The sequence below is a fragment of the Sander vitreus genome, chromosome 6 (assembly GCF_031162955.1).
Source record: "Sander vitreus isolate 19-12246 chromosome 6, sanVit1, whole genome shotgun sequence".
In the NCBI taxonomy this organism is placed as follows: Eukaryota; Metazoa; Chordata; class Actinopteri; order Perciformes; family Percidae; genus Sander; species Sander vitreus.
In genome coordinates this window covers 22,358,942-22,376,069 of record NC_135860.1, presented here as the reverse complement: position 1 = coordinate 22,376,069, position 17,128 = coordinate 22,358,942, and the positions used below count along the sequence as shown (strand labels likewise).

At 40.5% G+C, this 17,128-nt stretch overlaps 1 protein-coding gene across 1 annotated transcript in view; it reads left to right on the top strand.

Moving 5' to 3' along the window:
* LOC144519922 (eukaryotic translation initiation factor 3 subunit H) overlaps nt 1-7,038 on the top strand; it is a 67,137-nt gene extending 60,099 nt beyond the window's left edge. Inside the window, exons 7-8 of the mRNA XM_078253452.1 lie at nt 6,129-6,261; nt 6,712-7,038. Of these exons, the coding sequence (XP_078109578.1) occupies nt 6,129-6,261; nt 6,712-6,806 (228 nt within the window). The 3' untranslated portion in view covers nt 6,807-7,038. The remainder of the gene's footprint in view (nt 1-6,128; nt 6,262-6,711) is intronic.
* Nucleotides 7,039-17,128: the final 10,090 nt, after the last annotated feature.

Genomic DNA, 17,128 nt, shown 5'->3' with positions numbered 1-17,128 from the left:
AAAAGTGTTTGCCCCCCTTCCTCATTTCCTGTTCCTTTGCATGTTTGTCACACTTAAGTGTTTCGGAACATCAAACCAATTTAAACAATAGTCAAGGACAACACAAGTAAACACAAAAATGCAATTTGTAAATGAAGGTGTTAATTATTAAAGGTGAAAAAAAATCCAAACCATCATGGCCCTGTGTGAAAAAAGTGATTGCCCCCTAAACCTAATAACTGGTTGGGCCACCCTTAGCAGCAACAACTGCAACCAAGCGTTTGCGATAACGTGCAATGAGGCTTTTACAGCGTCCTGGAGGAATTTTGGCCCACTCATCTTTGCAGAATTGTCCTAATTCAGTTACATTAGAGGGTTTTCGAGCATGAACGGCCTTTTTAAGGTCATACCACAACATCTCAATAGGATTCAGGTCAGGACTTTGGCTAGGCCACTCCAAAGTCTTCATTTAGTTTTTCTTCAGCCATTCGGTGGTGGACTTGCTGGTGTGTTTAGGATCATTGTCCTGCTGCAGAACCCAAGTTCGTTTCAGCTTGAGTACACGAACAGATGGTCGGACATTCTCCTTCAGGATCTCTTGGTAGACAGCAGAATTCATAGTTCCTTTTATCACGGCAAGTCTTCCAGGTCCTGAAGCAGCAAAACAGCCCCCAGACCATCACACTACCACCACCATATTTTACAGTTGGTATAATGTTCTTTTTATGAAATGCAGTGTTCCTTCTACGCCAGATATACTTGGACACACACCTTCCAAAGAGTTCCACTTTTGTCTCATCGGTCCACAGAATGTTGTCCCAAAAGTCTTGGGGATCATCAAGATGTGTTCTGGAGAAATTGAGACAAGCTTTGATGTTCTTTTGCTCAGCAGTGGTTTTCTCCTTGGAACTCTGCCATGCAGGCCATTTTTGCCCAGTCTTTTCCTGATGGTGGAGGCATGAACGCTGACCTTAACTGAGGCAAGTGAGGCCTGCAGTTCTTTGGACGTTGTTGTGGGGTCTTTGTGACCTCTTGGATGAGTCGTCGCTGCGCTCTTGGGGTAATTTTTGGGCGGCCGGCCACTCCTGGGAAGGTTCACCACTGTTCCATGTCTTCGCCATTTGTGGATAATGGCTCTCACTGTGGTTCGCTGGATTCCCAAAGCTTTGGAAATGGCTTTATAACCCTTTCCAGACTGATAGATCTCAATTACTTTCTTTCTCAATTGTTCCTGAATTTCTTTGGGTCTCGGCATGATGTGTAGCTTTTAAGGATCTTCTGGTGGACCTTACTGTGTCAAGCAGCTCCTATTTAAGTGATGCCTTGATTGTGAACAGGTGTGGCAATAATCAGGCCTGGGTGTGGCTAGAGAAATTGAACTCAGGTGTGGACAACCACAGTTATAGTATGTTTTAACAAGGGGGCAATCACTTTTTCACACAGGGCCATGATGGTTTGGATTTTTTTCTCCTTTAATAATAAACACCTTCATTTACAAATTGCATTTTGTGTTTACTTGTGTTGTCCTTGACTTTTGTTTAAATTGGTTTGATGTTCCGAAACACTTAAGTGTGACAAACATGCAAAGGAACAGGAAATGAGGAAGGGGGCAAACACTTTTTCACACCACTGTAGCTGCTGTAGCCAGAACATACTGCAGCGCTGTGGAGATATGTCTGGCATGGCATTGTGAGATTAGTGGAGCAGAGTAGTAAACAAGTCTGTGCCTCAGTTTCTGCAGGCATTAAAATTAGTTGAGTTTTTCTCAACTTTCCCCTGTTGTGGCGCTGACCACTTAAATCTCTGGGCTCCAACACCAGGTCCCATTCATAATGAATCGCAACATATCACTTTCCCAGCTTTTGAGTCTGTATGTGTAAAGCATTAGCCAATGACAGAAATGGGCTGTGTCTTTAAGGAACAAGTTCAGCAGATTAAAAAATGCAAAACTTTCTCTTATTTTGTAAGCATTTGATAATGACTATGATCATGATTTGAATGGAAAGTGATTTGAACATTGGACCCAAAGTGGGCAGGGTCTAAAAAAGGGTATAAATCAGGTTCAGTCAAATGGGGTCTGGTTTAGGGTTCAGTTTTTCGGCTGCAGGTCTCATTACTTTGTATTTTGTATTTCTACTGTTTACCTAGCAATTGAGGCGAGATCAAGAGCATGAGCTGTAAAGGGCAGGGGGAAAAAGAAAAGGCGTATTGCTACTCTTTTATGCATTTCAGGCTCAGGTAGGTTCCAATGGGCCTGTTTCGGATCCAAAATATTCATAAGTTCACTTGCTTACGAATTAATATACCATCAAAAAAAACATGCAGACTATACGATGGCTGCTTTGCTTAACAATAGAAGCTGCATTATCTTCAAAATGAATGGACAATAAGCAAGTCACCACCACCATCAGTACTAGTAGCTTGAAGCAAAGACACAGATTTAGAAGGTCTTTCTGTTGTGAGCAGCCACTGATGAGATAAGCTTGACTAATCCTAACCAACAGGTATCTGTCATAGAGGTCATCCCTCACCTCACTGCAGCTGCTGACATACGACCACTGAAGATCAGCATCGCTTCAATTTCAGACACGCTTCCTTCATCTGCTGCATTATTTTTTCCTCAAGGAATTGGTCATTTTCATCACTACAAGGGCTACTTTTGTCATTTATTTATCTGTATGTGAAGAAGAGTAGGTTCAGAAGGTTAAATGATGATGATGATAGATAATGACTCAGAGCTAGTATTAATAAACTGAGCCTTTCTTTTTTTCTTTTTATTGGGGTTTTGGCAGTCGATACATATATTTCAGTTCCAGATATACACTTTTTTTTCCTTTCATGAACTTAACATATTTAACAAAAGAAAAAAACACAGCAGGACTCTGAGCCTTTCTTTATTTGAATAAGTTTAGTAAGTCCTCTGTTTCTATTTTTTTGTACCATTTAGACACATCTCACACTCTTCATTTAAAAACAGAAGCAGCAGTAGTAGCACTTTGAAAAACACACACACAGTCACACTCCACCTACAAGAACAAACTTGGCCAGAAGCACTCTTAACAACCAGAACAAAACGTACGCACACGCAGATGAAGTCAGCCACGTACCATCTGCAACTACAACCTCAGCCAGATGCATCATAAACATTTGGCAACCAATGCAAACACAAAGGGTCATACATACACATAGGTTACTCCTGTAAATGGAAGCGTAGAGGCACATTGTTTCTCACTAATGTGCGCCGAGTGCGTGCGTACAAACTTACACCTACATTCTGTCATTGTTATTCTGCAAGTGGAAATGACGAAATATCTGAAGTGTTTGCTGACAGCAAATAAAGCCACTGCCGAGTTCATGCACGTTAGGCAGACTTGCAACATACATGAATCTGTGACCATAGGTAGTCCGCCGCATGCACACAAGGCATTTACTACCTGGGCCACGAAAAAACACACATCTACATAGACACACACCCCCGGGCCAATCATCCGCACTCTGGCCATTATGATCCATCATCCTCCCCTACCGACCTTCTCATCATCACAGCCCGCAAGCCCTACCACACACACACACACACACACACACACACACACACACACACACACACACACACACACGTCATACACAATAGAACAGACAACCCCTTTTAATGGTGTCTACTTTTTTCATGTTTCACATGATTATCTACAATGAACAAAACGGCGCACACAGGGGCAAAGAAAGTGAGCCTCTATTACATCTTTCAGACACCTACAGTACTTGCTCCATGTAATCTCGTGCAATTGACCCGGCTATGGGTAAATAGCAAGTTCCCAGGCGCAATCTGTGGCCAAGTTAGTCTTTGTACCAGGAAATGTATGACTCTCTCCCTCTAATTTATCCATTTTCAATTTTCGTTTTCTTTACCCATCGATAGAAGCAGGCAACACTTTGCAGAATATTAGGAATGGGGCAATGTTGGTAATCTTATGAACCAAGGAATCATGATTCATGGTTAATGATACCATTCAGCTACAATTAGATGATTCAGCAATATTTTCCAAGTCCTTATTTCTGAGCCATACAACTATTTTTGATGTATAAACCGAAAATAAACACATGAAAGGCAAGCCAATGGCTAAGAGTGAATTTAGTTGTATTAGGTGCTAAATGAAGTCTTTGGCAACTCAACAACAAAAATTGCATCAGTTCAAGCAAGGTTTTGAAGGTCTGAAGGTTCAGTGGTCTCAGTCTGTGTTGGACCCCGGCCTAAACGGACCTGTAGAAAAGCTACCTGAACCAGACACGCATAAATTAATTCTTTGAAAAAGGAGAGACCTGATCCAAACAGGATCCGTAGATTATTAGACCAGATCGGTCAACCCAAACAGACCCTAATAGAGAAAGGACACCAACACAATCAGCAACATGATGCACCATTATTTAGCTAGCAGTTTTGTTTGAAAAGCAACAATACGTTACCCTTAGTTCCAATTGATGGACAGAAAATCACTATTACATTTAATCATGAATTTAATAGCTGTGTTTAAAAAGTGTAATTTACTAGAATAATGGGGAAAAAAAAGAATTCCGTGGCAATTATAATGTACCGCGTGATTAGAGCGGATCCTGAGTACGCGCCGATACATTCGGACCCACTCGAGTATCAGACGTATTGACACACAGACCCGAGACTCGTGGCATTAAATGAGACACTACAGGTTAGTTTGAGTCCAATTTGGACCATGTCCAACTCTGGTCCCGGCTCTGGTTTCAATTCCTTAAAACACAGTGGTCCCCTAGACCATTTTTATTTATTTTTTTTATAATAAAACCATCATAGTAAAACCAAACAGTGTGCATTACCAAAAACACAGTATCCCCAACATGAATCATGGTGTTTCCAGCAGCATGCTGTGGGGATGCTTCTCTGCAGAAGTCCCTGGAAGCCTTGTGAAAGTAGAGGGTAAAATAAATAGAGAAATCCTGCTGCAGTTAGTAAAATAACTGTGACGTGGGACAGGATTATTTTCCCACAAAGGCAACAACCTCAAACGTAAAGCCAAAGCTACACAGGAGTCCAGACCTCAATCCAACTTAAAGGCTGCTGTTCCCTCACAGTCCCCATGCAGCTTGACAGAGCCTGAGCAGTTTGTAAAGAAATATTTGTAAAAATGGCAGCGAAAGGTGCCTCTCCTAAATGCTGACTTGAAGGAGGTTGTTTTATATTTGCACCTAATTTAGATCAAATAGATTTGTTTTACTTTGACTTCTAATGTGGGGAGGTAAATACATTTTAGGCATTGTATGTCTATGTTTATATATGGAAGGTGGAAGTGCAAAACGGTTTTTGTTTGCTCGTTTCTAAAATTTGCATAAATTAGCATTTTTATTATGCACAGTCATCCTGTGACGCATTGGCAGGCACACAAAAAATACACCGGAGGAGTAACGATTCATTGAACAAATGGTTAGATCTTTTATTTGTTGTTTATCTTAGCAGTTTTTGTCAGCTCCAATCACCCGTACAGGTGCGTTGTGGATTTGTGTGGTTAAAAGCTCTCAAGTTGCTCCCACGCCGTTTTTCCTCCTTGTCTGCCCCCGCCTCCCCTTCCACCGGTCTGTGTCAGTCGCTCCTTCATTTTTCCAAATTAACAAGGCTTTTAGGATCTCCAGAGACCCGACACCTCACTGATTTACCGACTGTCAGCCCTCCACAAATCACTCCATCCCTTCCCTGTCAGCACTGACAACTCTTCTCTCTATCTTTTCTTTCACCACCATGCTACTTTTCAGCTCACTTCCTTCCTGTTATTGTGTTTCCATTGTCTTTCTTTTTCCTCTTCCTTATTTCCTTCTTACTATCCCCTGCCACTTTGTGCTTTTTGCATCTCTCTCATCATCGTTGTGTTCCGGACTTTCTTAATTCATACTTTTTCCTCACTTTCTTTACTCCCACTCCTCACCTTCCTGATGTTTTTTTCACCCTTTCTCTTCTCCTCACGTTTTCATCCTGTCTTCTCTTGCCTGGCCTCAGGCTTTCCCCCCCTTCCTCTTTTTTGTCCATTTTCCCTGTAACCATCTATTCCCTTTTCACATTCCTCGCTCTCAACGCTGTTTGTTATTGTCTCTAATGCCACCCATCTTTCTCCCCGTTTCCCTCCCTCCAGTACCTCCAGAGGCGGACGCAGGAGAACGCCCAGCGACAAAGCAGAGGGGAGCCCCCGCTGCCTGAGGAGGACATCAGCAAAATGTTCAAGCCCCCCCAGCCTCCACCACGCATGGACACATTGCTTATTGCAGGTACACACACACACACACACACACACACACACACACACACACACACACACACACACACACACACACACAGGCAGCACTAGTCATCTCAGAGACCCCCCTCTCTCTAAACTCCATCAGCCGCCTCTGCTCCCCTTACAGGAGCTCAGGTTCTGTTTTGTAATTATCTCCGCCAATATCTTGAAATTACATTAATTTAAAGTTAAATGACTCAATCTCCATCTCGACCGCCCCTTTCTCTGATGTTTCACGCTGTTCGCCTCTCCCTCACCTTCTGAAAACATTCTGATCCTTCAGTTCACTCCGTTCCCCACTAATTTGATGTTTTGCTGTGCTGCTGTGCCCCCCCCCTCTCCCCCGCCTCTGCCTGCTTGTGTGCATGTCTGTGTACAAATGTATGTATGTATGTTTTTGTGTGTGGGCGCATGGATGCATGTGGCTACCCTCCAACAGGGCAAATTAACAACTACTGCCAGAACGTGAAGGAATTCACCTCGCAGAACCTTGGGAAGCTGTTCATGGCGGAGGCTCTCCAAGGCCACAACTAGAGGAGAGAAAAGGGCCGAAAGAATCTCCGAGAGAGGGAAAGAGGGTGCTCAGAAGGGAGATAAAGAAAGGTAACGGATGCAAAACCATCTTGAAGACGACTGGAAGAACACAGCACCTTTTGTTTGTTTTCTAAGAATTTATTCATTGTTTTTATGCCTGGCGCCATCTTGGATATAAAATTATCTTTAAAGATCACTAGATTTTGATTGGAATAAAAGTCTTGCATCTCTTCATCTTCGTTGGCTCTGTGTATGTTTTCACAGTTGAACTGTTTTGATTGTAATTGCAGCATATTTTATTTTAGTTTGTAGACTTTAAACGTGTTTTATATGCAATATAATTATGCTAAAATGGGGCGTGTGCGCATAATAATAAATAAGTATCCAAAGGTTCTTGTATATAATTTTATTGCTACATGCTTTTCGTCTTGCAGCTCAAACATCAAGCAAGTGGAACCAAATATTAGTGGCTTTGCTGAAGTGTCAGTTTGCATGGTGGGAACAATGATATCTTTGTAAACAGAACTGCGACAGAAGTATCAGTGAGAGTTGAGCGTTAAATGAAATGCCAGTTACATGACTCTGTCCCCACTGTCTCACTACACTCAATAGACTTTTAATTGTCTTTTTTTCTGAAGTGAAATTACACGACACACCAAAATCTGCCTTTCTTCCACACAGGTAGCAATTAGCACCTGTTCCAATAGTGAATTTTGACTTGAATCAAAGACTTTTGTTGTTGAGTTCTCAAGTCAACATTTGAAGAAGGAACTGCAGGTGTACCAAAATTACAGACCGAGAGAAACTGTCATCTGCACTCAGTGGCATTCCTTATTTAGTGTTGTGTCTGTAATTGCCAAAAGCCGATAAATTATTTGGCAACACATTTTTAGAGAAACTGACACTTCTTGTCAAGGTGTGTTTTTTGAAGTATATTCATACACGGGGATAGATTTTGAGCAATAAATCAAAGCAACGTTGCTGATGATAATGAATGTGAGCCATGGTTAAAGACCAGCATCGCAGAGCATGATGCATGATACATTGTCACCTCTTACAGAAATGTGGGCATATTGTTTGACATCCAGCTGAAGTGGGATGTGAACATACTAGAAATGATTTTCATTCGTGGCCATCACATTTCACCTTCAAAAACCAAACTCTTATCAGTCAGTTATTCAGACACTTCTCAGTCGTTTATTAAAAGTCCTTTGACCTGTTCATTGTGTTTGCTGGCTTATCAGAGAAGGACAGGAACAGCCTTAGCCGTTTTGTTAAGATCTATTCAATAATTATTGAAGTCAAACGGAGAGCTTTGACTTGTTTTTGTGACAAATCATCAATGAGCACATTTAACCTACTTGACCACATCATAGGAAGCAAATTCTCATTGTTGCCTTCAGGATGTTGCTCTTCTCTGCCTGCCTTTAAAAGCAATCTTTATTTTTTTTTTTTTATCCCTTACGCTATCCAACTTCTCAGGTCTTCACAGTTCATTTTTATATTTTTTGTACAAAAAAACATAAAAATGAACCAAAATAAATCAGTTATAAATTATAACTTAAATTCAATTACCTTTATTTCACCAGAATAATCCACTCAGTATCAACATGGATTTCATATATAATTATTAACAAGACTTCAATATACAACCATACTAGTGGCTCTGTGAAGCTGTACTTGGGCATAACAGTGCTTTGACATAAATGCTAATGTCAGCATGCTATCATTTCTATCAGGAGAGACTCCGTTGCAGATATGCAAACATTTATTAATAAGATATAACCAAGTAAGTACAAACATAATTATTTGGAGATTAGACTCCATTGTAAAGGGGTATCTATACAAATCTAATGTTTAGGAAAACCAAACACATCCCCCAATGGAATCTAGACACTGGTGGTGGTGAGAAAAATCCGAAGACGTAAAAACAAGCCGCCAGCCGGGAGAAGACGGAGAACACCGTCGAAAATGCCTGGAGGTAGAAGGGGAGGAGGCGGGTCACACTCTCGTCTGAAAATACAACTGACAGAAGCAGGAGAGAGAACAGATTTAAAACATGGTAGTATGCTGTGATTGGTTAGAACATAAGTGCCCGATTGTAATTGGTATACGGAACCGTAACACCCACTGCCCAGCTGATCAGTTAAAGAGAAGAGAGACAACGTAATAGAAGCCTCCCTGACAAAATTTACGCTGAGCTCCATTTAGTGACGATGTTCTTCATCTCAGTTTGGAGTGCTAGCATGCTAACATTGCCGCCCATGGAGCCCTGCGGCTAGCACAGCTAAAAACAAGACAGTTGAAACATATCAAGCTGTTTGTATAGTCTGTTAATTAAATGTGCTGGTTTCCAGATTTAAAGACTACTGTCAGTACAATACCAGCCAACACTTATTGTGTTACTATTACATGTGTATTTTTATGTATTTATTACCAGAACTCACAACCAGCTCAAAGTCTTGATTGTTTTGGCTTTGTACGTTTGTCGACCTGGGAGGTGGACTGTGGCATACAGTCGCCGTTGATAAATAATGTTGAGTTGTATTGAATTTGATTGAATTTATTTCCTGCTTCTTCGTGCAAAAAGATACACCCTACCATAAACCCACAGCAGCACTGTAATTCAGCCGCAACTGATGAGCCGTGATATTAAATTTAAAAACTTGTAAATTAAACATTTCCCCTTATTTTTATGATATAATAACGTAGTATAAAGCCCAGGGGGAACATTCTGCTAGTCCTGTACCCTTTAGACACAAAGAAAGTGTCATCCTAAAGCAAACCTTTGCTGACACTTGACTAAAACATAACTTACTAACCAGTCCTGTGGAGTGTCCTTGAACAAGAGTCTGAGCTCACTCACTCTAAATCCTTCTGCATGGGAACATCAGCTAAATACCTCACAACTGTAAGCTGTTTTGGTGATGATCCTCCGCAGAGTACCATGTATCTTAGAATTACTCCTCAAGTCATAAAAGCACAGCTCATAATGTGGAGCTTGTCACCACTGTGTCCACTCCACCCAACAACAGGAAGTGGAATGATGGCTCTGCTCGCTCCATTTAATAAAGAAGCTGCCAGTGTGCGCTTCATTGAGGAGTAATTACACACAGCTCTATCTTGTTGTGTGCTCCATTGTTCTCCCTCGACCTGTGGTTAAACAGCATCATCTAATTCAGAGGATGTTATTTAACTTGTCATCAGCATTGCCTAGTCAAGTAATAACTTGTAGTGCTCCTGCTTGTCATCAGCACAATGTCATTAACAATAATTACAAGTCAACCAACATGATGAACGCTTATTGGAACAGCGACACTTGAGCCGGATATGATTTCTTCCCAAAATCATAAAATGTTACCCTGACAGGCCGGCATGATGAGAAATATTAATTTGCAGCAGAGGTCTCCGTTGATATTCATTAATTATGGTATTTTCGTCTTTGACAGGCACACGTCTGTGCTTGTGATTGATGTGTTGTATGATGTGAGGCATTTCCTCCTAGCAGCTATTGATTGGCCATTGATTGGTGGCTTCTGCTTAAGCTGAATCGGTGTTGTTTATAATTCTGAAGCAGCACTGTAGGGTGACGTTGTCCTTGAGGGCTGAAAGGGGCACAGCCTCCCATGTCCCTAATCCGAAGATGTGCGAGGAATTACAAAACTTAAAATGTCCTCAACAGAACCACAAGCAATGTGTTACGCCGCTAGGGCGCCAACCACCCCTGCAGAGTGCAAACACGGTGGCAGAGGTTCAGCTTGTATTTAAAGTGACTTTTTTTTGGAGTGGAAAGCAGTTTGGACTGAATCATGTAGTCATGGCAAGGCTCAAGGGCAATAGAGTGGAGGTGCATGGGAGTCAAACTGGTGCACGTTACTCCACAGTCCTATAAATCATGACATTAAGTGTTGCCTGACTTGTTAAGCAAAGAAAAAGATAGATTGGCAGATAGATGCTAGATTATTTACGAGGGAATCACAGTGGTATAAGGAGCCAAATTATGTTGTTTGTGGAATTAAGAGGCATTTTCATGGCTTTAACAATGCATAAATGCCTAAGTGGTTTTTAACACAGTTTTAGGCAGATGTAAGATAAGATATACTTTATTCTCCCCAAAGGGAAATTTGTCTTGGACTCTGTCTGTTCCGCAGCTTTACAAAGACAACACAAAATACAGAAAATAAACATCTCTCAACACATACTCTCGTGCAACACAAACATGCTTTCATATACATTAGACGGGTACCTATATAGTAAGCACATTAACTACTCCTTTCATTGACATTTTTTAATTGAAAAACCCTGTCGGCTGCATTCTCCGCAATAAGTGTAGCACAGCAGAGTAAGTAAGATATTGCACAACTAACATAATGCACAACCCAAATAGCCTATGTATTGCACAACTACGATGCAGTTAACAGTTGCTTAAACAGTTAACGGATGATTAATAACACAGTATAGTAAACCTATAATCATATTAAATGTCATGAATACATGAAAACTCCATATTCCTTGCAGTGTGTGATAAAACATTCATAGTTTATACACATGCAAATGATTCACAGGCAAGTTTAATACATGTTTTTATTGGTTACAAATACATGACATATCTATTTATTCCACGTTAATAAAAACTCCACAATCTATGAATGTGCAAATATTTTTTGTTTCAAAGTTTTATTTGCTGGACACAAGATGTCTACTGAAAAAGTCCATTCTCACAATGTGCTTCCTGTTTTACCATCACACTTTTGTAAGCTGCATATCACACCACGATTGGTTAATGGTAATGGCATGTCACAAAATCCTGTTTATAAATCCCTGTCTTAAACTCAGATTAAAGGAGAGCACAGAGAAAGTTCCCTCTTCAGCAGATGAATGTGAAAACAGCCTTCTAGTGACAAACTGCATAGTGAAGCTCAGACATCTAAGTGAAGTAACAATAAGCAAAACACATTTGTCAGAGAAGGGATGCTTTCAAATATTATATTTGCTTACGCCTTCATTATAGTGTGTTATAATTGACTAATTCTTTATATTCTTATGAATGCTAAATAGGGGGTTACAGGATAGTCTTGGTTGCCAGTGAACAGAAGTGAATGAGATATTCTTTGGGGTACATTCATTTTTTAATAGAGGAAGAGAGCAAAAGGATAAATAAATAAACAAGTAAATAAATTAATAAAAGAATAGATAAAATAAATAATAATACTAAAAATGAATAAACAAATAGAGAAATAGGATAAATAAAAGAAAAACTACCATCTAAGTTGGCAGATCATAAATATATATACATGCATACACATATATACACACATGTATACATACACACCAATTACAAATAAATCAATAATAATAATAAAGAAAAATAAAGAAAACCCACTCACAGACTCAACTCATTGCAGTACTGATCTCTGCAGTGCACAGAGATCAAACATCTTGTGCTATTGACATAAGACAGGAAGGGATTCCAGGACATCTCAAATGAGACAGCCTTACCAATCAAAGTCAGTCTTATGTTTTCTAATTTAAGAAAATAAAGTATGTCCCTAACCCAGTTTGTAAAGGTAGGTGGGACTGGGGATTTCCATTTTAGCAGTATCAACCTCCTCGCCAGCAGAGTTGTGAATGCTATCAAGTCCTTGTTAGCTGGGGAAAGAGTAAGTGGGAAAGGCCATACACCAAACAGAGCAGTTAAGGCATTAGGAGTCACATCCCTTCCAATTACCTTGGATAAAGTACTAAAGATCTCAGACCAAATTCTAGTCAGAGAAGAACAGCTCCAAAACGTGTGAATAATTTGCTGTGGCTTGTTGGCATCGTTCGCATTGGGGAGACACTGTATCAAATATTTTTGCAAGCCGAGCTTCAGTGTAGTGAGCTCAATGGAGAATTCGACATTGGATAAAGCTGTGTCCAGCACAGATTGAAGACTTATGTACTCTCTGTAAAATCTCCTCCCAAACATCATCCAGAATCACCTCTCCAAGATCTGTCTCCCAAACTGTTTTAAGTACAGTAGAAGAGCCTTGACAGAGGTTATAAATATGTAAATGAATAGAAGAAATTGCCCCCTTTAATGAAGAGAGAGGCTTCAGAAACGTTTCGAAATCTGAGGACTTAGGAAGAGCAGGGAATTCTGGGAATGAGCTACGGATAAAACTTCCAACCTTAAGGTATCTAAAAAAAATGTCCTTTAGGAAGCAAAAATGTATTTTTCAATTGCTGACAAGAAGCAAAAATAGAACCAACATACACGTCTCTAAAAGTTTTTATGCCCAGCCTAGTCCATATAGAGAAAGTGCTGTCCAATAACGATGGGGGAAAAAAAGGATTAGCTGCAAGTGGAGCACCAACAAAAAGTGTTTGCAGGCCAAAATGACGTCTAAATTGAGTCCATATTTTAATACTGGAGGCCACCATCACATTGTTAGTATAACCAGAAATAGAAAACGACAGGGGTGAGTACAGTAAGGCCTTCTATGATACCAGATGAACAGAATTTGCTTCCAGGATCAACCATGATGGAGGCACCGCAATATCTCCATAATTAACCCAATAGTTCAGATTTCTAATGTTTGTTGCCCAGTAATAGTAAAGGAAGTTTGGCAATACCATTCCGCCCAGAGCCTTGGGCCTCTGTAAAACTTGTCGACGCAACCTAGGAGTTTTCTTGTTCCAAATAAAATCAAAAATAAGACTACTTTACTTTCTTTACGAAAGAATGAAAGAGGAAGGAAGATCAGAATGCATTGGAATAAATATAAAAAGCGCGGGAAAATATTCATTTTAATTGTATTGATTCTGGCAGCAACAGAAAGGTTTAATAGTGACCATTGCTCAAAATCTTGTTTAATTTTGTGAGCAAAAAGAGAAAATTTTCCCTATAGAGATTAACCAACGTTTTGGCAACATACACTCCGAGATAAACAAAGCAAGAGTTCACAACCTCAAATGGCATGTTTTGGAGTCGAAGTGGATTTTCATTTACCTCTCGATTAACAGTAAACATTTCACTTTTTCCCAGAATAAGTTTATATTCAGAGAATCTACTAAATTCGTCTAGGACTAAGGGCTGCAGGAATAGAATGTGACAGATTAGACAAAAACAGCAAAAGATCATCCGCATACAGCGCCACCTTCAGCTCTACACCATTTCTGGTTATACCACAAATATCAGGATGAGACCGCAGAGCAGTTGACAAAGGCTCCATCACAATGGCAAATAAGAGTGTGCCCCAAGGGCAACCCTGCCTTGTAGAGCGATGTAACTGAAAATATTCAGAATTTGTGCCATTTGTCCTGACCAAGGCCTGAGGAGAAGCGTATAACAATCTGACCCATGAAACAAATGTTTCCCCAAAACCAAATTTCCCCAAAATGAAAAAAAGATAATCCCACTCTACCCTGTCAAACGCCTTCTCTGCGTCCAGTGCTATCAGAGCTTCTGGGAGAGCGATTGGAGGAGGATTATAAACCACATTAAACACCCTTCTAAGATTAAAAAAGGAGTGTCTGTTGTGAATAAACCCAGTATGGCTAGCAACTAATGGGACGATATGAACCGCATGAGAGTGGGTCTTTACCTTTCTTTAAAAGCAGAGAAATGCAAGCCTGGTTTAGGGTGTGGGGAAGTGTGCCTGACCTGTAAGACTCGGTAAACCTCTCTAATAAGTGCGGGGCCAGCTGGGAAGCCATCCGGCCCGGACTTTTACCACTTTGTAATGATTTAACTGCCGCCTCAAGTTCAATTGCTGTGATAGGACGTTCCAGCTCCTCAGCTGCTGGGGTACATTCATTATGCCATATTGAGTGCAGGCTCTATGCAATAGAGGGATTCTGTTGAAACACACTTATGTCCCTCCATGTGTCCAGTCACTTCACTTTTTCTTACCACTCATGGTATTGATGTGGATTTAGAAGTGCAGTCTGTCTTTGCTTTTTATACGTTTTGAAATGTTAAACCATTTGGAAGAAAGAAGCACACAGAAACCCGCAGCGCCATCTGCATCTGCGATTCGCTCTCCCACACTATCCTGCTCAATTGACCATGAGAATAATCCACTCAGTATCAACATGGGTTTCATATATAAGTATTAACAAGACTTCAATCTACAACCATACTAGTGGCTCTGTGAAGCTGTACTTGGGCATAACAGTGCTTTGACATAAATGCTAATGTCAGCATGCTATCATTTAGTGACGATGTTCTTCATCTCAGTTTAGAGTGCTAGCATGCTAACATTGCCGCCCATGGAGCCCTGCAGCTAGCACAGCTAAAAACAACAATAAGACAGAGAAGGGATGCTTTCAAATATTATATTTGCTTACGCCTTCATTATAGTGTATTATAATTTATTAATTGTTTATATTCTTATGAATGTTAAATAGGGGGTTACAGGATAGTCTTATCCACTTTTTTTGCAAGTAATTGTTATTTATGTTAGTTGCCAGCAAACAGAAGTGAATGTGATATTCTTTGGAGTACATTCATTATGCCATATTGAGTGCAGGCTCTATATATGCAAGAGAGGGATTCTGTTGAAACACACGTATGTCCCTCCATGTGTTCAGACACTTCACTTTTTGTTACCACTCATGGTATTGATGTGGATTTAGAAGTGCAGTGTGTCTTTGCTTTCTTATACTTGTTAAACCATTTGGAAGAAAGAAGCACATAGAAACCCGCAGCGCCATCTGCATCTGCGATTTGCTCTCCCACACTATCCTGCTCAATTGACCATGAGACTACTGTGGGTTGGTTGAAAATGAGAGTTACATCCTCAAATACTTTTTCACCCACAGTGCACAAGCTGAGTCTGTGGTCTGCTGACGCAATACTTGCGATTAAACTTTCCACCTCTTCCTCCAAAGTGATTTTATTTGCACTCCCAATTATTATTATTTTTATCATTTTCTGTGATGTCACTTTTCTCTTCAGCATTTGCAGAGATTACCCTAAACTATGTGTTTGAACTGAGCATGGGAACCGAATGAGGGCTTTAGCTATGTAAACAGCCAGGCGTTTTGTACGCCGCAATAGGAAGAAATACTTAATTAGGATTATGGGATTTGTCTCTGCACCTTCAGATTCCTGAGAAGGAGGCTGGGAGATGTCAGAGGGATATAAGTTTGGTCTCATTTAATCAGGGAGTGCGGCCTGCACAGCCCTGACCCCAGCAGTAATTTATTACCGCTCAAACACAAACAGAAGCTCTTTCAGGGTGCCTGCCGTTGCCCTGTCATTGGTGATAGAGAGAATCAGCTGGCTGAATATAATGAAACCAGTTATTTCCCTGTCAACTCTGAATACTTTTCCTCTTTTTTTGCTCTCTGTCTCTTTCTTTTATTACTGCCACAGATATTGCCATGGCAACTGTGGATCCTGTGTAGCTGTTGAGGATGTAAAGTAGTTCCCGTGGAAAAATAATCTTGCAAATCCCCAAAACAAGAGCAGAAAGGAAGGCAGTTGTAAGAAGAGGTGTGGGGACGGTTGGGGAATTTAACATTTATGGGATTATTCACACAAGTCGGAACAACCCAACGTGTGAACACATTTCTTCACATAATGCTCTACCTGCCATTGAAGCGGCTCTATATTTCCCTCATCTCTCTTTTTTCTCGATGGTCAATGGATTTGCACTGTGATTGGCAACTGTATAGATGTGGTGTTCTAGTTGCAGTTGGTTTCTGCCTGCCACCCAATTCGACGGCTGTCAACCGTCAGTGGCACAAATCCCACAGGCCATTATGAGTCTGGTTTAATCCCCAAAACAGCAGCAACAGAAGCCTTTCAAGAAGGGTTTTGGTGCATGATACCCTGTCTGTCACATGCGTCCATGGGCTTCAGGCAAGGCTACGGTGCATTGTTGTCATCCCACTCCATCACTTATGTCTCGTCTTAGCCCCAAGCCACTAAAACAAATGTACTGGATGTCCTCCTTCTGAAGATCAATCACATGATGCATGTAATCGGCTGGGCTTTGTCTCTCTTCTATTGATACTCAGATTTGGCCTTGGCTGTTGCACACAAGAAATTGTGTTTTTATTGACATCTTGATTTTTCAGGTCAAGATGGATTTGTAAAATAACTGCCTTGTGGTCCATTTATTTATTATTTATTTATTTATTTGTTTGTTTGTGATTCAAGGGTATTTGCTGCTATACATTGAGGACCTTATACATATTTGTTTCTTGTAAACTCTATTCAACCTTTAGACTTAGTACCCAACAGGCTTAAACAGGGCGTTTCAAACTTGTTTTTAGCCTTTAAACATGTTCTAAATGTCATTACAAGTGCCTACCCATGTGTAGTGATTCCT